Source organism: Pyrus communis, chromosome 7 (genome assembly GCF_041283825.1).
Source record: "Pyrus communis isolate YQ-2024b chromosome 7, ASM4128382v1, whole genome shotgun sequence".
NCBI classification, from domain to species: domain Eukaryota; kingdom Viridiplantae; phylum Streptophyta; class Magnoliopsida; order Rosales; family Rosaceae; genus Pyrus; species Pyrus communis.
Genome location: NC_142571.1, coordinates 4,423,168 through 4,445,317, shown reverse-complemented (window position 1 = coordinate 4,445,317; position 22,150 = coordinate 4,423,168). Strand labels below are relative to the sequence as shown.

At 37.8% G+C, this 22,150-nt stretch overlaps 2 protein-coding genes and 1 pseudogene across 9 annotated transcripts; 2 read left to right on the top strand and 1 right to left on the bottom strand.

Annotated features, from left to right (window-relative positions):
• Positions 1-1,498: 1,498 nt before the first annotated feature.
• On the top strand, positions 1,499-8,667 carry LOC137735491 (zinc finger protein BRUTUS). Of its 4 annotated transcripts, none has more exons than XM_088698040.1 (13): positions 1,499-1,743; positions 2,805-3,014; positions 4,433-4,884; positions 5,032-5,260; positions 5,380-5,548; positions 5,661-6,608; positions 6,717-6,786; positions 6,875-7,096; positions 7,180-7,317; positions 7,430-7,664; positions 7,789-7,851; positions 7,974-8,114; positions 8,200-8,667. In XM_088698040.1, exons 1-13 carry the CDS (start codon positions 1,543-1,545, stop codon positions 8,434-8,436), a joined length of 3,315 nt encoding a protein of 1,104 aa, XP_088554166.1. In that variant the 5' UTR covers positions 1,499-1,542; the 3' UTR covers positions 8,437-8,667. The 4 variants fall into 4 exon arrangements, with proteins under 4 accessions (XP_088554166.1, XP_088554167.1, XP_088554169.1 ...); XM_088698041.1 differs by having other exon boundaries at positions 1,504-1,743; positions 5,661-6,612; positions 6,721-6,786; XM_088698043.1 differs by lacking the exons at positions 1,499-1,743; positions 2,805-3,014 and adding an exon at positions 3,815-4,133 and having other exon boundaries at positions 5,661-6,612; positions 6,721-6,786.
• Positions 8,668-9,236: 569 nt separating this feature from the next.
• On the bottom strand, positions 9,237-16,895 carry LOC137735058 (uncharacterized). Of its 5 annotated transcripts, none has more exons than XM_088697699.1 (6): positions 16,759-16,895; positions 16,550-16,630; positions 15,754-15,874; positions 15,194-15,624; positions 13,254-13,557; positions 9,237-10,754 (listed from the first exon to the last, which is right to left on the bottom strand). In XM_088697699.1, exons 2-6 carry the CDS (start codon positions 16,582-16,584, stop codon positions 9,408-9,410), a joined length of 2,238 nt encoding a protein of 745 aa, XP_088553825.1. In that variant the 5' UTR covers positions 16,585-16,630; positions 16,759-16,895; the 3' UTR covers positions 9,237-9,407. The 5 variants fall into 5 exon arrangements, with proteins under 5 accessions (XP_088553825.1, XP_088553826.1, XP_068330522.2 ...); XM_088697700.1 differs by having other exon boundaries at positions 16,550-16,627; positions 16,759-16,892; XM_068474421.2 differs by having other exon boundaries at positions 16,739-16,873.
• A 1,739-nt stretch (positions 16,896-18,634) lies between these two features.
• On the top strand, positions 18,635-20,008 carry LOC137733319 (beta-D-glucosyl crocetin beta-1,6-glucosyltransferase pseudogene; annotated as a pseudogene).
• Positions 20,009-22,150: the final 2,142 nt, after the last annotated feature.

Genomic DNA, 22,150 nt, shown 5'->3' with positions numbered 1-22,150 from the left:
TCGGTGATGCAATCTCGTGGGTTTATTCTGGAGAGTATATTCCTAGGAAAAATTATTTTTGGCGAATTAGTTACTCACGGCATGGACTTTACAACGTGGTCATGAAGCGTGTTAGCATTATAAATACAGAAGCATTGGCTATAGAGGGAGGACGTTCATCCCAACACATAAATCAATGCTCCATGCGAATCCTTTTAGATTGGAATCAAATTTGCGCACTGCCATAAATGATGGAGATGCCCATACTCGTTAATTCCTTGCTAGATTAGGTTCCTGAATCTTGCGGAACAAGCACAGTCTATCTTAGAGACCGACAAACTTCGCCCATTGATTCCAAAACAGTGTGATGGTGGCATCACTGAACCGTTTAGTCAGCTAGCCATTAAACTAACAATTTAAAAGTATTAACTAACAACAAAGCATTTTATTGAAGACATAGATAACATATATTTCCTAAAAAGGAAAACATTGGCTTTCTTGTATGCTTTGAAGTCTACATAAGTTTCGGAAATATACAATATATAAAGAGAGAATCTAAAAAAAGTAGTGATTTTACTTGTACTCCATGTTACAAGAATAAAAGAGTAAGACTACAAGAGTAGTTCAACAACCAAATTTTATAAGAGTTAAGTAGGTCAATGAGAATTCCTATTCGATCCATTTCTTTTCTTCTTCAATCGGACGGAAGGAAAGAGGAGGCCTTTGCTCTATTTGCTTCTTCCTCTTCCCAAGTACAATTAGCTACACCCGCCCTTGTGCCTCGTCAACTGGTTACCTTTTTTCCATTCACTTAGCTAGTTCCGTAGCAGGTTTTTTCATACGTTTTCTAGGATCAGAAGGAACTGCTAGAATTAGTGCTCGGGGAGGAAAGCTGCTCTTGCTTTTGTTCTCTTTGCTCTTTAGAAAAAGGTTTATGTGAACAAGAAAGAAGTCACGTCTTTCCGGCTCCTTCATCTGCTGATTATGTAACTTGACTCCCCTAATCCTTCAGTTTTTTCACCTTTGTTTGATTTCCACTTCACATCCAATGTATCCAATAATACAATGTCGATTTTTTTTTTTCAAACAATAAAATAAGAAATAAAATAAAAGAGCAAAGCATGAGAAGGTTCCTTGGGCTTTCTTTGCGAATTAAGTAACAAAATATAGAAGAGCAGGAGGCATGGCAAGGATCATGCACAATTAAGACCCAAAACCTCTCTTATATTCTTGCATGCAACCAAATTTGGTTTATATTATTCATTCTTTCTATTATTTAAATTTTCATTAGTTGAACAATTTTTTCCACATGTCGACACTCCATATATAATGGCCGACAATGGCAATAATCATGCATGTGTGCCTTTGGCTCATTTGAAAGTCATTTCGTGAATACATTTTTTTATTTTTTTTTACGTGGAAAATCTACGGGGCGGACGATTTCTAATTGATATCAACATCATGTCGTTTAGTAAATCCTGCCAACTATATATGCTTCCCTCCACCAGTCCTCTACTCCGACCTGCAACTCAAATCAACCATCCAACAAAGACTAATTAAGAGATGGCGACGTTGGTAGTGCCCAAGTCACCAATTTCAGTCATCTTCTTCATTCACAAAGCTACTATATGCAATGAGCTTGGTGTGCTTCACCAATTGGCAATGGGGTATGCCATGGGCTCACATGCAGTTGTTGGGGCATTTTTGGAGCGGTGCAACTTTCTCAAATCGATTTATGAAAACTACTTAAATGTCAAAGACGAGGTATGTACAAATTGTCGCACTAAACGTGTATATATTGTATGTGCATTAGTAGCGGAACTTGGGTGGGAAGTGTCTCTGCAGTGAGGCATGCTGAGTGACAAGTACTATCAAGTTAAAACATTTCATTTATCACAAACATTTGTTAAGTAGAAAAATTAACCGAACAAAACTTGCCAATTTCATTTGTCACAAACATTAATTAAATAGAAAAATTAACATTTCAAAACTTGCCAGTAAAGATGGAAAATTAACTCATTGGGTTGTTAATGGGTACCCATTAAGATCCATTTGTTTGATTTTACCTTACACCATCATCACCACTACCAATCTCACATCTATATTATAGTGATATCAAATTAAAACGGGTCTTAATTAGTACTCATTAACAATTTAATGAGTTGATTTGCCACCTTTAATTGCCAAGTTGCACGCGTTAGTTCCCTACAAAAAGTTTGTTTTTCCCTTACATTTCAGAGTCGATGCAAATGTATTGATTGTAGTTTGGTTAGAGGTAAAAAATTATTACTAATATTAGGATTGGGTCAATCAACATTTTTTTGCTTTTAATGAGAGCATTGAAAGGTAAATGATGAAATTTTTTTAAGTGGTATTGACCTTTTTCTGGATACAATGATATATTTATATTTGGGGTGGGAGATTTAGGTTAAGTCGGATGGGTCAACCATAATGATTTGATACTGAACTCATCATTTATGAGAGTCGAACTTAAGACCTCTCAGTTGAAGAAAGTTGAGATTTTACCATAAAAATCTAATGACAATATTAGGGTAACCCAAGTACTTATCTATACTTGCGAAATCTTTTCTTTTCATGACGTGAGATTCATACTTTCAAAACCCGGTACCAGTTGAGAGGAAAAATACTAAGCGGAGGGTAAAAAGCAAGTGACGTTGACCTCAGTTTGGGAGGAATTTCTTTTTTTATTGACCTTAGTTGAAATTTCAATCAGGGGTTAGAAAATGAAATGTCTACCAATCTATGTCAAAATAAGAAATTATTTATTGATCCGAATTAAATTATTATAAATTTTGGAATTCTAGGCAATATTTGCAGCTGTTTATACACGGGAGAAAAATATGGCACCCACGTACTTACTTCAACACATTGGTGAAAGGACTGCTTTTGATTACCTGTTTAAGCTGCTAATTTCTAGCACACAAAATGGGGAAAGTTTCCCAACGGAGCTGGTGTTCTTTACAGCAGCCTTACAAACATTTGTTGCTCAGTGCATGGCCAAGGAAGAGGACCAGGTATTAGTTTTTTGTTTGCTTTTGTTTTAATTTATATTTTATTAGTTAATTTATTATAGATTGTAATTCCTGTGTTTAATAATGATTGTTGGAGGGGTTGTTGTGAGGCCGGTCACATAAATACACAATGATGACCCATGCACTTAAGAAATATGCAGATATAATTTATTTTTTTAATTTAATATTATTAAGTGAAGGAGGGAAGATTATAAATTTTTATATACGAGAAGTCCTATATGCAAATGACTGAGAAGTCATATCATTTTTATATATCGTCAATGATATGCGTTTTCATTTTTTAATTTCAATATTTTATTTTCAAAGAAAGGTAGGTATATCCCATTTTCCAATTAACAATTGCATGTCAATTAGCACGCGATTTTTCAAGAAAATAAATTGTAATGTCTGACGATGATATGCATGTACTTTGTAATAAGTGGACTATATCTATTCGCTACAAACAGAATATGAATCAAACAATGCATCTGCTATACTAAACAATTACAAAAATGAATCGGATGACAACTTCCTTAGTACATATTAGATTTGAACATCTTCGTGGAGAGTGATTGATCCGAAAGAACGAGTATAAACCAACATGTCTGTAAATGAAAAATTATTTGTCAAATCGGTTTTCTAATTAGATGACTAACCGATTTTCTATTTAATTGATTTTTTTTTTTTGCGTAGATGATTTGTAAAGGAAACCTAATTAATGATAAGTTTATTTAGCCACACTGTGAGGTTGACCGAAAGAGTGGTGTGGGATTAAGTTATACAGGAGTAGGAGAATCGTACTCCTATACAGAATCGGTGACACTGACAAATAGCTAGGGTTTTGGCTGTCCCAACTAAAGTCGATTATTACACGTCATTCCTTCGGACCTGTCCCTAAGAACATGCGTACACATCTGGGCAATGCACATATACGCATGCAGCATTGTGATTGATTGTGAATAAAGTATTTCTTTACAGGACAAGTTTCTCTCAAAAATACCTATTTGAAATTGAATTAACTATTTTACATTGGTTTTTACCTTAGTTGTTTAAAAGCATTTTACCTTTGCGTCTTGGTTCTCGAGTTCATGCTCTAACAATCGCCATAACAAGTACTTGCATGTAATTCTGCTGCTTTGGATGTTTGATGTATTCCTTTGATCTTCCATAATAATCCGAAAATCTATGCGCATCCATGAATATGAAAATATAGCTGTTCGAACCTTTTTCTGCAATAGAGTTCTGGTCCATAGTTTTTGAAAATCCTCTTATTACACTAATCATTTTCGACTGATTAATGTGTACTATACGTTTGCGTATATGTCTACGTATACATGCATAAATCTATGGCCTTTTTGCTCAATATCCTGGATTGAAATGAAAATTATTTTTAACTTCTGTCGGTGTTTTTAATGCATCAGGTCTTCCCTTTGCTTACTCAGTTCTCACATGAAGAACAAGCATCCTTAGTCTGGAAGATTTTGTGCAGCATCCCCACTAATATACTTTCAAAGTTCCTCCCCTGGTTGTCGTCCTCTATTTCCCCTGATGAATATCACTATCTTCAAAAGTATTTGAGGAATATAGTTCGAGAGGATAATCTTGTTGAACAAGTTATTTTCGCCTGGATGGAAGGGAAAGATTATTGTGCAAGCATGATATCAAATCAGACAGACGAAACAGACTTTGCATCTGAGTTCTCTGGCGAACATCCAGTAGATACTGTAATTCTTTGGCACAATGCTATTAAACGAGAGTTGCATGAGATACTCGAGGAGGCCAAGAAGATTAGTATTTCTGGTGCTGTTACTTATGATCTATTAGCTTTCCATAAGAAGCTTCAATTTGTTGCCGAAATTTGTATCTTCCACAGGTCCTCTTGAGAATTAATAAGTTTTAAATTATTTAATTAATCATCAAATATTTCTTAGTGCTGTTGCTCAATTGTTTTAATTTTCTGTTATTATTATTTTTTATATCTCTTCTTTCGTTTTAAGTTTCTACCGCGTTTCTTCTGCAGTGTTGCAGAGACAAAAGTCATGTATCCCGCAGTATATGGAGAAACCTTATCTTTTCAGCAGCGCACAAACGAAGAAAGTTTATGCAAAGAGTTTATGTGTTTGATTGAAAGTATACAGAAGGCAGGAACAATCTCTTCTTCCATTACAGAATTTAATTCAACGATAGCCTCACATGCTGATCGACTAATGGAAACTTTAAAGGGGCATTTCGACAATGAGGAAGTTCAGGTGAGCTCCACTATTTTAATTATAAATTAGTTTCTTGTGAGATATATTTCGTAGCTTTTGGAAAGTTATGAAGCATTTTACTGTCTTGGAACCATCAGCTAAGCTCTCTGTCTGTCTAGGTCCTTCCACTTGTGCGAAAGCACTTAAGCGTCAAAAGACAACGGGAACTTTTGCATCAAAGCTTGTGTGTGATGCCCTTGAAATTAATTGAGCGTGCGTTGCCATGGATGGTAAACTCATTGACTGCAAATGAAGCCAACAACTTTGTTAAAAACATGCAGCTGGCAGGTCTATTTCTGTCCTCTTTCATGGCCATGTGTCGACATAAATACTGTTCTCGTAATCTATATTTTGTTTATCTAATTTTACGTTTTTTTTGAAAATTTATTGTTTGATACAGCTCCAGCATCAGATATTGCTCTGGTCGAGATCTTTTGTGGTTGGGCTAGCAAGCCTCTCAATGACAACTCCTGCTCAAGTGCAAGCGGGCGCTGTCCTGTCAAAGGGTTTGTTAGTAGTGATGAGAAAATTGGTCAATTATCACGTGCTTGGTGTGCTTCCACATTGTCAAGCAGAGACATCTACTCCACTCCATATCAAGAGAGCAATGCTTCTCACCCTTTACAACCAATTGATGTTGTTTTTAAAGTTCATAAGGCCATACGCCGTGACTTGGAATATCTTGACAATGAATCGGAAAAGGTCAGCACTTGTGATGAGATATTTCTTCAGCAGTTCAGTGGATTTTTCCGTTTCTTATGGGACTTATCCAGAGCTCATAGTAATGCTGAGGACAATATATTGTATCCGGCACTGGAATCCCGAGATGAACTTCACAATGTGAGTCACTCACACACACTGGATCATGAGCAAGAACAACAGGCATTTGAAAATATTTCTGGTCTTCTTTTTGAGCTTTCACACCTTCACGGAAGTGCGATAGCTTTTTCTGGTACTCGTGGTGGTGAGTCAAGCGAATGCTTGAGAAAGTACCATGAATTAGCTATCAGGCTTCGTGTATCGCTCAAGTCACTAAGAATTATGGTAGACCAGCACATGACAAGGGAAGAGATTGAACTGTGGCCACTATTTGGATTGCACTTCTCTGTGGAGGATCAAAATAAAATGGTTGGTTTCATACTGGGGACTACAGGTGCTGACGTGCTACAATCTATGTTACCCTGGGTAAGTTCAGCACTTACCGAGCATGAACGGAGTGAAATGATGAATACCTTTAATCAGGTGACCAAAAATACAATGTTCAATGAATGGTTAAATGAAAGCTCTAACGGAAATTCATTCTCAAGTTCACAGACTCGGAGGCTTGAAAGTCGCTTTTCTCCAAAAGGTTTGTGCTATCTTGAAAAGCTGCATGGATACAAATATCTTATATTGATCTTGTTCTACTTTTCATGTTTCTATATTCTTTTGTTAAGATTGATTGTTATGTTTGAAGGAAGCGTGCGGCAAATTGATCGTGCCTTCAACTCTCATAAGAAGCATAACTTGAAGAATCTAATGTCTAGGTTAGTCTGATGGCAAATATCTACTTTGAGATTTCTTCATGTTCGTGGTCATATTTCTTACATTACAAGCTATTCGGTTCTATCTCAGTTACTGGATGGCTGCACAGCAGAGTTTATCCCGAGCTTCAGCAGGAAATAATTGTGAGGGTGAAGATTTAGTGGGACGGTCACCAACATTTCAAGATTCCGAAAAAGGAGTATATGGGTGTAAGCACTACAAAAGAAACTGCAAACTCCATGCCACTTGCTGCAACAAGCTGTTTACATGTAGATTTTGCCACGATATTGGCAGTGACCACAAAATGGATTGGTAATTTCTCGATGGTGAAGCTTCTTCTCAAGTTGAGAAATTCTATATATATAGGTAGCTGATATTCTAGTCTTCTGCTGCAGGAAACAAACATCGGAAATGATGTGTATGCGCTGCCTCAATATTCAGCCAGTCAAGCCAATATGCTCCACGCCTTCTTGCAACGGACTCTCAATGGCAAAATATTATTGTAATTCATGCAAACTTTTTGATGATGGCAGGTAACTAAGTTCTCATACAAAATCTGCAGTTGTGAGTTATCAACTTTTCGTATCAGTACACAAGAACTATTTTGGTGAATTACATATGTAACTGTTACTTTTCGTTCCTCAGGAATGTCTATCATTGTCCATTTTGCAATTTATGCCGTGTTGGGAAGGGCCTTGGCATCGACTATTTTCACTGCATGAAGTGCAATTGTTGCTTGAGCATAAGTATAGTGAACCACAAGTGCCGGGAGAAATGCCTCGAAGCTAACTGCCCCATCTGCAATGACTTCTTGTTCACATCAACCTCAAGCATCAGAGCTTTACCATGTGGCCATTTGATGCATGTAGTTTGCTTGGAGGTCTTTATTCATCTCACATGATTTTGATACATAATTATGCTACCTTACTTTCGTTTTCGATAACCCTTATACGAAGAGTGATGAGAAGTCATTGCACTAAATCTCACTCCTTTATTCCGACCAGGCTTTCTCTCGTAGTCACTACAGTACATGTCCCGTCTGCTGCAAATCTTCCGGAAATATGATGGTAAGAGAAATTGAGAAATCATAGGCTTAAGTAACATGTTCAGTGCCTGATTCATTTTCTTTCGTTCTTCCTACTTTCTCTACTGTGTTTGTTATTAAAAATGTGGACTAACATATGTGCAGAGGGCATCAACTCAGTCTTCCATTCTGGTTGGTGGTGATGAATCCATGGAATTTTCCGATTGTCATGAAAGAACCCAAATGAAGACTTCATGGACTAACAAAAAACTCGAAGGAATATTTTCCAGCCACACAAGTTTTTTGGTAATGCTAAATTTCCCGAGTCTAATTATGCTTTCTTCCGAAGTACATAATCTAATACGAGCTAATTTCTTTCTTTTGCCCGCAGGTAAATATGTTACATCATTCTGTGCCATGGTTTGAACCCCATACTAGCGAGCATCCTCGGGTTCTGCGCCGATTGAAGAAGGGGTTGGAGAATGCGGTTGCAGGACAAAATGGCAAGGAGAGGTTCCTGATGTGTTTTCTAGTTCTGTGCATTCTGGTGCTCTTTTGTGGTTTAAGCAGTGTGGCAATTTTACTTTGGTTCAAGGCATTGGGGAGCAACGAGTACAGTTACCTGTGACAGATCCTGCTTTCTGTTTCCATTAGGCAAATATTGCTTAATTGTTTGGGAGCCAAATTGCTGTAATATGTGTGTAAATTGCAAAGTTTGTAATAAGGCATGTTATTAGCATGTCATGCAGAATATGTTTGTCCATTAAAAGACTTCCTTCTTCAACTTGCCAAATCATGATTTTGTTCCATGTAATTTGGGTCAATTTATTGTTTATTGAAGTACAATTGTTTAATTCCATCATTTTCTTTTTCTTTTTTTTTTTTGAAATAATGAGAGTGTGCTTTGTTACCGTGTATTATGTGTGAACGTGCATCAGTATGTGTGAGAATGTGAAGTGTTGTTCTGCATTGAGAGTTACGAAACTTCGTAACGGATTTTAAGGAGTTAGATCAGTCTCTTACTACCAATTGGTTTTACGCTGAAACGTTCCTTCATGGTATCACAATCCTGATTTTAAATCTAATGACCATACGTGCTCTAACTCAAAGTGGAAGATGATTTCACCAAGTGGATCCTTCTGTTGGGTGGATGATTTTATTAATACATGAATTTAAATCACGTGAGAACTATGTTTAGTGATATTTCTCTCCACTTTAAGTGAAAGTTCTCAAGTTCAATTCAACATGAACCGAGGTTTGGCAATCTATACGCCCTCAAAATTAGGGTAAAAACACCTCAAGAACTTATGACTTTCCAGCTTTCCTTCGCATACTGGTCAGTTTCTCTTGAATGCAGGCAAAACTGGAAATTTTCCAACAAAATTAGTGTTGGATTGTCAAATCCAGAGATCCAGAGAACAAGGACCATGTTGAAATATGCTTGTTGAATGAATGAGTCATTAAAGGAAACAGAAACCAGAACAAGATGGAAGCACAAATGGTGGCAGCATTTCGGTCTCCCTCAACAAATAATTTACAAAACCACCATTCACCACTAAGCTTCACTGTGACTATCTAGCAATGGCAACCTACATGCTACTACCTGTACATACTGGGTAGAATGTGTTCGTAAAACGAATAACCATCTGTTGGTGCCCCAAATGGCCTTCTTGGTAGGGCTCTCGTTAATGTTTCACCCGAGGTTATCCAGGGCGTCGGGTCTGGAACAGAGGGATAGTTGGGATAGGGAGGATTGGTAAATCTCGACGAGGGAAGACCCGTATCAAAGTAAGGATCAAGATGTGGCAGCGGAGGAGAAACTCTTGACCCAGATTCTGCATAACGCCCACTCAGAAATCTGTTTTCAGCTGGAAATTTTGATCTAGTATCGGTGTAAGGGGTACTGGGAAATAGATCGGCAGCATTAGCAGGAAAATTTGATCTAGTCTCAACATAAGGATTGATGGCAAACCGATCACCAACACTAGTTGAAAAAGTCGGTCTGGGCTCAATGTATTGACTGGTGACGAATCGATCAGCAGCATTATTTGAAAAGGTTGGCCCGGGCTCAATGTGACTGGTGGTGAATCGATCAGCAGCATTAGTTGAAAGGGTAGGCCTGGGCTCCATGTATTGACTGGTGACGAATCGATCATCAGTGTTGGTAGAGAAGGTTGGTCTAGTTTCAACATAAGGGTTCGTGACAAAGAGATCAGGAGTTGCAGAAGCCCTAATTTGAGGAAAATGCGTTGCAGACGCTAAGCTAGAAGAACCAAAGTAGCTATTGTGAGTCGCAGCTTCTTCAACTGCAAAATCAGTTGGTAGTCTGAAAAGCCCAGCAAACCCAACAGGAGTCTCTACTCTGTCTACAGCTTTTGCAGCGGGAATAGGTGATTCTATGGACTTCTGTGGAGATGTACCATTTACTAGCGGCAATCTAGTCATTGTCTGTTGTAGTGATAGCCTTGCTTGTTGAAGTGCATCCAGCACACCACCTAACTTATCCTGCGAGTCATGAGGGACCAATGCATATAGGTCGTTTCTGCTCCCTGAAGCATTTCCTTTATGAAAACCATTGCCTGCATCAGAAGAAGAGGCATCTGATGTATGTTTGTGGGCCAACTGATGCAGAAGTAGGTCAGGGTGGGAGCCATGTGAAGTGTGCCGAGCATAATTTTCGGGGCTCTTTTGATTTTGCTTTCCATTTGCAGTAGGGAATGCAAATTCTTGAACCTGTGAGGAAGCAGCAGAGCTTCTATTCAGCTTATCCTGCAACCCTCCCGTATCTATATGTGAAGCTGGTAGAAAACCGTTTGATTGAATTTTGGCCACTGACTTTGACTCTTGAGCTTGGGCAGCAGCCACCCTTGAAGGAGATGGCTTTTGTGCCTTTATCTCATCTCTTTCCTCGGTGATATCTGAATGGTTCCCAGGGTCGCATGAATCCTATATGACGAAAAACCCACCAGTTTAGTGGATAAAGTTTCCAAACAAGAGAGAGAAAAACGAAGAGACTTTTTATGTACTAAAACACATACCATCATTAACAAATGCAACCAGTAAAGTGAATGACTGCTTAGAAACAAATGTTACTTGTGCCAAACAAAATATCACAAGGAGAAAATCACCATGGTATATGTTCATTCAAAACTGATTAATTAGTTTTGAAGCCTAGTTCGGTAAACTGATGCGTGTTTATGTTTTTTTTTAATTTTTTTTTATTTATAATCTTGAAGGCCCACAGAAAGTCCTCACTCAAATGAAAAATGCATCAAAGAAATGAAGCTAATGCTGCATCATCCATATTAATCCCCCATATACTGGGTAGAGCAAGCGTTTCAAAGCCATGAAAGACGAATTAACATCTTAGGGAAGAGGTGGCTCCTTTTTTTTTTTTGGAAAAAAGGTAATTATATTACCACAAGAAACAGACAAACTTACAACCTGAACAAACTAGGGTCCAAAAACAAAAGTACATATACAAACAAAAAGGACCAGCCCAGCAATCAAAACCTAAGCCCAACCCACAACGTGGGCCCAAAACAGAAACACCACAAGAACGCCGGAAGAACCAAGAATTCGACAGCCGCTGCCTCTGCAACAGTATTTCGAGATTCACCCAATTCCATGCCTCCAACCGCACGCCAACCCGATGATCAGAGCATCCAACCCCGAGCACCACCTGGTACGCAGCCACCACAGTAGAAATCAGGCAACCAGAAGAGGAATTCCGGCTACCAGAAGAAAGAAGCCCGTGGAGATCCACAAGCAACACTGCCAACAGAGGCAGACATCGAGAAGGTGGTGGTGTTGGGAACACCCGAGCCTGTGCATGCACCGAAGCTCTACACACCATCTCAAAGAAGCGTGACTGCAGATTGGAGTGTGGATGACCGAGAAGGAGGGACGCCAGTAGGAGAAGACGAAAAGGGCAAAATGAAATAGAAAGCAGGGGGAAAACTCTGCCGAAGGAAGGAAGAGGGGACAAAAAAAGGAAGGACAGATGGGCTAACCAACCCCAGCCGAAGCTAGGGTCGGCGCCCCCTGATCTGCACTGAAATAAGGCCCTCAGACAAACACTGAGAAAAACTCTCAAGCAGAGAGAAGGGCTCTCACAAAGGAGAGAAATAGAGGTGGCTCCTATAAGCCCAAATAATAAGACAATGCCATGCTAACATGAAACTAGCACGTACCTTCCTCCAGCATTTTATTTTTTTTCAAAAGCAGTTGATAGTTTTGTTATGATATTTGGTTTGGAATTGAAAACTTTTGACAAAGAGTTTGGTGAGAGTAAGTAAATTTTTTTTTGAAGGACAGGGATCGATACAAATTCATAGATAATGTAGATTTTGATGACACTGTTGAAGATGAGAAAAATAACCCTAAAGTCCAAAAAACCTGATGAATTACTTAGAGAAAATTGATGTGAAGTTGTCAAATATGTTGATAAATCGGTTTTGAAACTTTCAATTTGATGTTGCCAAGAGCTAATTTCTCTAGTAAATCAGATGAAAACTGATTTGAAGAAATTGTGGGTTGTGAGATTGATTAAGGAGAACAAAAGTAAATCTTCAAGAATAAATACAACTGTAGCTCCTACATATCTCTTCAAAATTTGAGGAAGAGAAAAGAAAGGGAATCTTTAATATGATAACTATTATTTTCTTCTCGTTTTTTGGGGAAGGACACAAGGAACCAAACCAAATTTACCAAACGTAAGAAATCTCAATTACAGCAGAATACACAAAGCCCAGAGGCCGAAAGGAACATTCAAGGTATGAGGTTGTAACTGGGAATTGAACTAATGGCAACATCATTGGTGGTGACCATTGGTAATGGCAGTGCTGACCAGTGATGGATGCAATTAGCAACAGTGAAGTGACGACTGTGTGAGGGAATATGTTAGTAGTGAGCCTAGTGACTACTTTTATGACAAAGGGATGATGACCCCATGATAATTTTGACCATGGTGACAGTTGAATAAGTTGAGTTGTCAGCTTCAAGTAAATAAGTTCTTTGGAACTAAATGTTTGAACTTTTACGTGGTTTTTCACTAATCAAAGTAAGCCACGGCCTATGGACTATGAAACATACTTTTAGAAATTAACTAACACAAATACTCCAAAACTAAGCTATACACTATCAGACGTAATTCAAGAAACTAACTGATTGAAAATTAAGATGTTCTAGAAATACTCTAACTAAACTCGCTGAGTTATGTTGCAGAACTTAAAATCGGTCAAGCATACCTAAAACAACGGAAAAGGAAAATTATACAATCATGGCAACAATTACAGTTTTGTAGCACTGAAGCACTATTATAGAGCATGTAAATCCGAAGGGCATTTATTCCAAGGATTAAGACTTTATGCAGCACTATAGTGGTATGCTAATTCGAAGCAAAAGCATTGGTCTATGATATGAATAGATTCATATGAAACATACCGGTGTACTGGTGTTATTTTCTCTAAACTTCTCTTCCCATTCTCTTTGAGCCTTCTCCATCTCTTCATTTTGACAAATAAGTTGCGCCTGATGTTCTAGTGCTTTTTCCATATCTTTGTCTCTTCCATGCCCGCTGAAATCCAGGTCCCTATTTCTTTGATTTTCTATGGTCCCTGAGAGTGCATCATTCCCTTCTCGGAATTCAGAACTTCCTCTCACTTTCTCATGCCCACTGTATAGGCCATTTGAAAGCCCTTCTGAAGAAGCAGAAACACCATTTTCTTGAGAATCAAACTTGTCTGATCTGAAAAATACAATAAATCATTATATTTAAAACTATTGTATTATACAGAACTCCACAGTACATAAACCAAGAACTTTTCAGGAAACTCTGCTCTCTTTTTTCTTTTTCATTTTGTCTCTGGAGTTATATTGTGTTATATTGTTGGGAGAATAACATAATTGACAGATTATGAACATTCTGAGGTAAATAGCATGGATTATGTATCAGCGCCTGTAGCATTTAACGCAATAGATATGAAAAACCAGTTTCAGTCCACAATTATCTTTGTCAGCTAGAAAACTTTGGGAGGAAGAATGGATATTCAAACACTCCTCTATATAGGGTTAGGATCCGGGGATACACGCTTTGTAGGGCCCACTTCAAAATGTATTTCAACGATCCGAACAATCTATATTTTAGTACATCATTCATAGATCATCCTTGCAAAGAAAATAGACAAATCAAAAACCCTCAAAACATTCACTTGTAGTGAAGAAAATGGACAAGAACGGTTCTACAAAGAAACAACTAAATTTATTCCAACGATCATAAGGTTTTGTATTTGGGTGATTTTTGGTAGACATGATCCTTGGGGTAAGAAAAGATAGACGGTTGGATATTTGAAATACATTACAAAGTGGGCCCCACAAAAATGGGCCCCACAAAAACGTGTCACAAAATGTGTGTCCCCGGATCCTATATATATAAGCAAGGCCAGCAGTAAATAAGATAGGCTCATGATAATTTTGACCATGGTGACAGTTGAATAAGTTGAGTTGTCAGCTTCCGAGCACAGAAGGAGACAAAGAATGAAGTGAGGCCAGAGAAGCAGTAGACATCCTTTTGCTTAGAACTGGAGTCATTGAACCCTAAACCAAACAGAAATAGTTGGGTTGGTTGGGGAGGCGATAATTCTGTTGTACCAAACGCCTCTTCTTTTCTCAAACTTCTTATCCACACTTTTCAGACCTTACAGATATAGAAAAGAGAGACGAGGACGAAGAAGGTGCACATGTGAAAGTACAATTTTACCCTGCATTTAACGAACATTTAACTAAAAATCACTTTTGGACTAAATTTGCTAATGGACTACGCCACAGGGGTTTAAATCCAAATTTTTTACCACAAGGCTATCTTCCAAATACCTTATGACCACAAGGACCATTTATCCGATTAAGCCACAGACACACACACACACACACGTTCTTTCTAAGTTTTCCATAATAGCTTTCTTCAAATATGCATATACGTTTGAAGTTAATAACTTTCTTTACATCGATAATACTAAGTTTTAAAGCAAACATAATAACAATAACAATAATGTTATTAACCAATACAACAATAACACTTAGATGTTAGAAAATTGGGCTGCTGCAGTTAATAATTGATATCAGAAGTCTTAGGTCTTCGGTTAAAGACGTGTCTCTATAGTTAGATTAGACGAGTATTTATAATGCATCTCAATGGATAAAATACTTTCAACTTCATTGAATCACCTTCAACTGGATTAGGAGAATTTATTAAAAAGGATGTATACACTATATCAAATAGCGAAGTACCTAAACCAATACATACATATATCAAATCGGCAGGCCTATGAATGTATATACTTTAATATGCACAGAAAACAGTAACGTAGTAAGCCAAACAAACCAACCTTGTTTCCTTGTGTTTTATCTGGCGGCAGGATTTTCCAAGGTGATGTCTTGGAGAACTAGAACCCATGGATGAAAAGCTACGTCTTCTTGTGGATAGATCTTTATACTTTTCCCGTGAACGTGGAGATTCAATGCGCCCTTTCCAAGACAAGCTTCTACCAGGTATTAGACAAGAATCAGCATCAGAACCCGAAAGTTCCTCCTGTTCATTTCTTCTCGCCTTTGAAATTACAAAGCTTTCTTCTTCATTTGTCAAGTTATTACCCACTTTGGATTCCTGGTGTGTTTCCTGATCAGAGCTGGAATCAAATTCCTCGGAAATGTCACTTCCCCCTTGGTTCTCCAAAATGGCAAGAACATCTGCTGTGGTTTTCTCAGCCATTTTTCTTTGAAGAGATACAATCTTAAGTTGTTCCTCCATTTCTTCTACCTAAATTGTAAAAGAAAAAAAAAAAAAAAAAAAACAAATATTGGTAAAACTAATGAAAGTGAGTGAGAGTTCTTTGAACAACAGGTCTGACATTAAAAAATCCACACATTCCCATATCCTGAAATATACCATTTTTTCCAGCTCATCAACTCTCTGTCTTGCACTTCTTGCAACAGACCTCTCGGACAGCAACCGTGCCCGAAGAAACTCAATAGTCATTGCAGTGGAATCCTCCATGCCAGAATTACTCCTGATTTACATGGCAATGATTAGGGGTTGAAGCACTATTATGCCTCAAATAAAACAAAATATCACTCTTTCGAACATTCTATAAGAACGAAACACCAACCCTCTAAATGTTTTTGTGGGATATACTAATCTCTAAAGGAAAAAAAAAAAAAAAAAAAAAGTGAATGCTGCTAGTCGTTCATAGTTGAACGGGATCATATATTTCATCTTTGAGAAGAATACAATAAGAAAAATACGCATCAGCGTCAAATAATATGGGTGGACATTAATTTGATCTTGCAAATATTGAATATCACATCCATCATGCCAAGCATCAATACTAAGCTCTGCTAATTAAATTCCTCGAAAATGGAATGGCATGCTAAAATTTCGTATTCTCCTACATTTTCTCATTAACGAGTGTGCAGACAACTGATGAATAATGAAATTCTTAGTCATACACAATTTAAACCTCAAAACCACAAAAACCTGTTGACCTTCGCATTTGTAATTTCTGATTCTCAGATTTTTTTCGGCTTAATTGAAATCGAAAAGGTAAAAAAAATGCGAAAAGAAACCGGCAGAGTGAAGGAGAAAGCATAACACAGCCCCCGTGTGACAGAACAGTACAAACATTGAGATCCTCACGAGAACGAAGCAAAAACAAAGAACTGAGAGATACCCAGATGATCCTTACCTCTGATCTTGCGAGTCCTGATTAGAATTATGCATCCTAGAGGAAGATCAAACGAAACCCCCAAACTTCAAAATGGAGCTGCTGCAACCATGACAGAGATCAAACATCAAAGAACTTGAATTGAAATTGAAGAGCATCCAGGTGAGAGATTGCGAAAAGTAAAGGGGAAAAGGGCAAAAGAGAGAGAACCAGGGTACAATTTGGCTTGCCTTAGAATGTAAGCTCCATGAATGATGAATCCACGGAGGGAATGAACAGAGGTAGCTTCTTTCTCACGACCATTTGAACAATGAGGGTGCAAAAGCAACAAGCCAATGATGCCTTTGTCCACTTGGGCCACAGTGTCATTTTCAATTAATTTTCAATAGGGTTTTATTACAAGACTCACATTAAAATGATCTCAGAAATTAAAATTCGGTTGATGTAGTTATTAAATAAGAATACCGTCAATTAATGTAATTTTTCCGTTAAAATCTCAATGGTACTTCAATTAGTGTGTTCAATTCGCAAGTTTATAGACTCATCGCAAATCTAATTAAACATTGCCACATGGATAAATTATTTAAAACTATATAAAAATAAGTATCTTAAAATTATTAAAACTGTCATTTAGTATTACAGATTAGTGGTGTTTTTCTCGCCAAAGTTGAATTTGAACTACATTATTACTAGTTTGTGAGGTTAAGTCTATCCCCTCTTCCTTAATGTATATAATATCGTTTGTTAAAAAAAATCATTAAAACTAGCCACTTATTACTACGTTCTAGTGATATTTATCTTCACTTATAAGTGACAACTCCTTTACTAATTGTGTCAACAAATTTTAACGAGGAAAAATAAAGAGATCGCCTGGGTTAGGAAGGAAGATAAAGAGTGCTTTTAGTAAGGGTAAAATTGGAATAATAATGGTAGATTTGATTCTTACCAAAAACGAATTTGAACCACATTATTATAGTAAGTTTAGTTTATAACTTAACTCACTTCTCTATCTTTTAGTGTAAATAATATCGATTGTTCAAAAAAAAAAAAATCATTAAAACTAAATTTAATAAAACTTTATTGATGAATTACTTTCACTATGAGCAATACTCAATTAGTATAAAAAAGAGAGTCATAGGGAGGGACGTCATCGTTAACCAAAGACCCATATCTGCAATTACCGAGTCGAGGACATCTTCCAAACTTGTCGTAAAACTTCTAATTTTCATTCCTAGGTTGGCTTGCTGTCTTAAAAATAGGGAAAGGTGCTGCGATGGGGACTGGCGGCTGTGGCCGGCTTAGTGTCGTTGCAGATGAGAATGAGTTGGCGGCTGGTTCGACGGAAAGTGGGTGTGGCTGGTTTGGAGTGGGTGGGTACGATCAGGGCGAGGAAAGGAGGGGTCGACGTATCGATGGTGACGGAAAAGGAGTGCTACTTGATAAAACAATATTGAGGAGTACCACTTCCTTGTAAATAAAAGTTCTTAGGTTCAAATCTTGTGAACATTTGATTCGACGAGAGATCAGCAGAATTTTTTATATTCTTGAAACTTTTTATAATTTAAAAATTGACGTGCGTTGTAAGTTATCTTAATATTAAGGTTGTTCTTGCAAATCCCGAAGGATTCATTAACAATGAATAAGAGGGGCAATTAAGATTAGAATTAGATCCTCTACAAGTTAAGGTGCAAGTATTAGTTAGTAAGGAGGACGTGAAAAGTGTGTACATTTCAGATGCTTTGCCTTTTTATTTGTTCCACCAATGCTTTTGGCTGTACTGTACATTGTGGTTGTAGTTTGTCATTTTGTTAATTTGTTGCTTTTATCTTACCAGACCAACACAAAGAAAGAATTGTAGACTTCCTTTTTATTTGCATGTCATGATATCGGCCTTTGTGGAAGAGTTTATCCGAACTACGACGCCGATTCAATCTGGAATTTACGTATGCACTGACACCAACCATGCACATGAAGCTTCCACGTTTCTCTTCTCAAGCTTTTTTCATGACTCATCTATATATATCTTGGCATTTACTCATCAGTCATCACCGTCGCTTCTGTCTCAAAAACCAACCTCTGAGAAATTAAGAATTTAGGAGTCAGAAAATGGATTCTATTCAGCAAAATAAAACTAGTATTCTTATGCTTCCATGGCTTGCTCATGGCCACATATCTCCATTCCTAGAGCTATCCAAGAAGCTGACCTCTAGGGGGAATTTTCACATCTTCTTTTGCTCCACACCTGTAAATCTCAACTCCGTCAAACCAAAACTCCCTCAAAAATACTCTCACTGCATTGAGCTTGTGGAACTCCATCTTCCATACGATGAGTTGCCTGAACTGCCACCTCACTACCACACTACCAATGGCCTCCCACCCCATCTCATGCCCACTCTCAAAAAGGCCTTTGACATGGCCAGCGAGAACTTCTCCAACATCCTCAAAACCCTAAAACTAGATTTGCTCATATATGATTTTCTTCAACCATGGGCACCCTCTAGAGCATTGTCGAAAAATATTCCAGCAGTCCAGTTCTTCCCTAGCTGTGCTGCCATGGCTTCATTTGGTAATCATCGCCGTTGTAAAAGCCCTAGTGCCAGATTTCCTTTTCCTTCAATCTATCTTCGGGACTATGAGTTAATGAAGTTCAACAATTTGGGAAAATCTCCATCAAATGGCCTCAACGATGGAGAGCGTGTACAGAAATGCATCGAACAATCTTGTAAGATCATTTTGATAAAGACTTCTAGAGAGATCGAAGCAAAATATATCGATTATCTCTGTGGTTTATTGGGGAAGGTGATTGTGCCTGTTGGTTCACTGGTTCAAGAACCTTTAGATGGAGAAGGAGAGGAAACAGAAATCATAAAATGGCTAAACACTAGAGAAAGATCTTCGGTCGTGTTTGTTTCCTTTGGGACTGAGTACATTTTGTCCAAGGAGGAAATACAAGAGATAGCTCTTGGGTTAGAGCTCAGCAACGTTTGTTTTATTTGGGTTATTAGGTTTCCTGTGGGCGAGACAACTAAAATTGAAGAGGTATTGCCAGAAGGGTTTATGGAGAGAGTGGGAGAGAGGGGATCGGTTGTGGAGGGTTGGGCTCCACAAGCAAAGATATTGCAGCATTCTAGTATTGGCGGGTTTGTGAGTCACTGTGGATGGAGCTCTGTTGTGGAGAGTATCAAGTTTTGTGTTCCAATTATAGCCATCCCTATGCATCTGGACCAGCCTCTGAACGCTAGATTGGTAGAGGAAGTCGGTGTCGGTCTGGAGGTTCGGAGAACTGGAAGTGGCAGCCTTGAACGAGAAGCGGTAGCAAAAGTGATCACAGATGTTTTGGTGGAGAAAATAGGACAGACTTTGAAAGGAAAGGCAATGGAATTGAGTGAAAACATGAAGAACAAAGAGGATGAAGAGATAGATGGGGTGGTGGAGGAGTTGAGGCAACTCTGTAGGACAGGGGAATCAAGTAGCACATAGGATAGGACTTCACTTTTCCACTTTTAAACGGTGTTAATCTCTCTTTGTATGAAATAACTATTTGATCGTTATCCGTGAATAATGTGTAATCGGGTGTAAGATTGAATACTATCGAATAAAAATGATTCAACTGGTTGTGTAAGCAAATTAAGTTCTTTTTGAACTGTTTCTGTGTCATAATGATGATCTACTTCAACATGACGGGTTTGATGAAGTAACACGCGATTACAATCAACGAGAATAGAACCATATTATAGCTTAGTATTACTGTACGAAATATTCTTTACACTTCGACTTTTACTTATTTAATTTTTTTCAACCTCAAAAGTTAAGTCCACTTGTTTTGCACTATGCGACTACTATTTATGACAATCTCTATTGAAGATGCGTTTTTTATTAGGACGATCTTTTCATTTTCAATTTTTTCTTTCATATTGAAATACGAATGGGAGGTGTTAAGCTTTTTATCATCCTGATGTCGAGATATTTTTCTGTAGGACCACCCTTTCAGTATTGCCACTACAGTAGAGTTTGATCAACAAGTTAGGGATGGATTGATGTGGCTCCTCTATGCCTAGGACACCAGAATATCGAACCATGAACGAAGAAAGGCATGAGAGAAAGCATGTTGGCTAGTGATTGTGAGGCCCAAATTCTTGACTAGAGGGGATACCAAAGGCATCTGCCCTTCCATCCCTTGGATAGATAAGGGGAGGGCAGAACTTTTGGTTTGTCATGTTATCAAAGAGTTGAACAGAAGGAGTATCATAAATGTCATAAGTCGAGGGCGGCCATAACATAAGGTTATTACTTTTGCATCTCTCTAGATATTTTTAGATAGAGAGAGAGAGAGAGATTCGTTGCGTGAGTAACCCAACTGTGCGTTACATATGCTCTACAAGCCACACTCCATCTTTCTTCCCAACGAGCCCATTTTTCCTTTGATTTGGAAGACGGGTGTTGTGTTCGGTTCTAAAGGCATGATTTTCAGTACATCTCCAGATAGGGCCCCATTAGTTCGGTTAGCTAGTGAGCAGTTCTTTCGAGCGAGAAGCGGGCCCAAAATGGGAATGGGCTAGGGTTATGAACTTATAATCTATAATTTGATGATCGAGTCCATTCCAAGATTATAAGTTCATTTCATACCAGACCAGACCGGGATAGGGTTATATACATTTTAATTATGAGAAGGGGTCATTCGAGCGTATCTAAATAGGTAATATGTTTACATATGGATCCCTACATTGTTACATTCCATTTAGGATTAGGAATAGGAGTAATTGGACTTGTTTTTTACATATCTCTTGTTATTTGGGATGGGACCATATTTGTGTCACCTCTTTGGGCTTCTATTTAAACGAGAAATCGGTTTGATTGTCCATCTTTTTATATAATAATATATATTGAGAGTTGCTAGATCCACCCAATTGTCTTATTTCCTCACCCATGTTATATTTACACCCACTATAAAAAGTTTAAAAAACTAAAATGTTATTTCCCTACCCACTATTATTCCTAAAATAACCCTTAATATATATATATATATATATATATATATATATATGTTGTAGGCATAATTAACTGAATAATTATGGAGGCTAGAAGGAGAGAGAGGGTGCGGCATAGAGTGAGATGTGTAATTGTGAGGTGTGTTCGATTCTAAGATTCTAACTATTAAACTTCAGGTCAAGGCATAAACGAGTTTTCCCAAGATCCTTCATCTCAAAATTCCATCTTCAGGTGCGAGACAGTTTTCTCAAGCTCTTCTAAAGTCTTAGTGAGATTCGTGTCAACGACATAAACTGTAACTCTAGCAATTCGGAATAAAACTTCATAGTTTAACATGCAAGGGCATAATTCATCCTTGACTGATCAAATAATCACTTAGACGGGTATACCACATCCGTCATATTTTTCCAATCCATAAGTGAACACCTCAAAACGAGTTAAGAGTGTGTTCCATGATTTGGAACTATTTGAACCAATCCATGTAATTCTTTGGGAACTTACGTATAAATCTTCGTATCTATATCCCCATGGAGAAAACACTAACCACATTTCATAATGCTGCTATCAATCACATGACGTTTGAGAAAAACCTTGTGCTGTAAGGCATGCTTCATATCTCACTATTTCATTCAT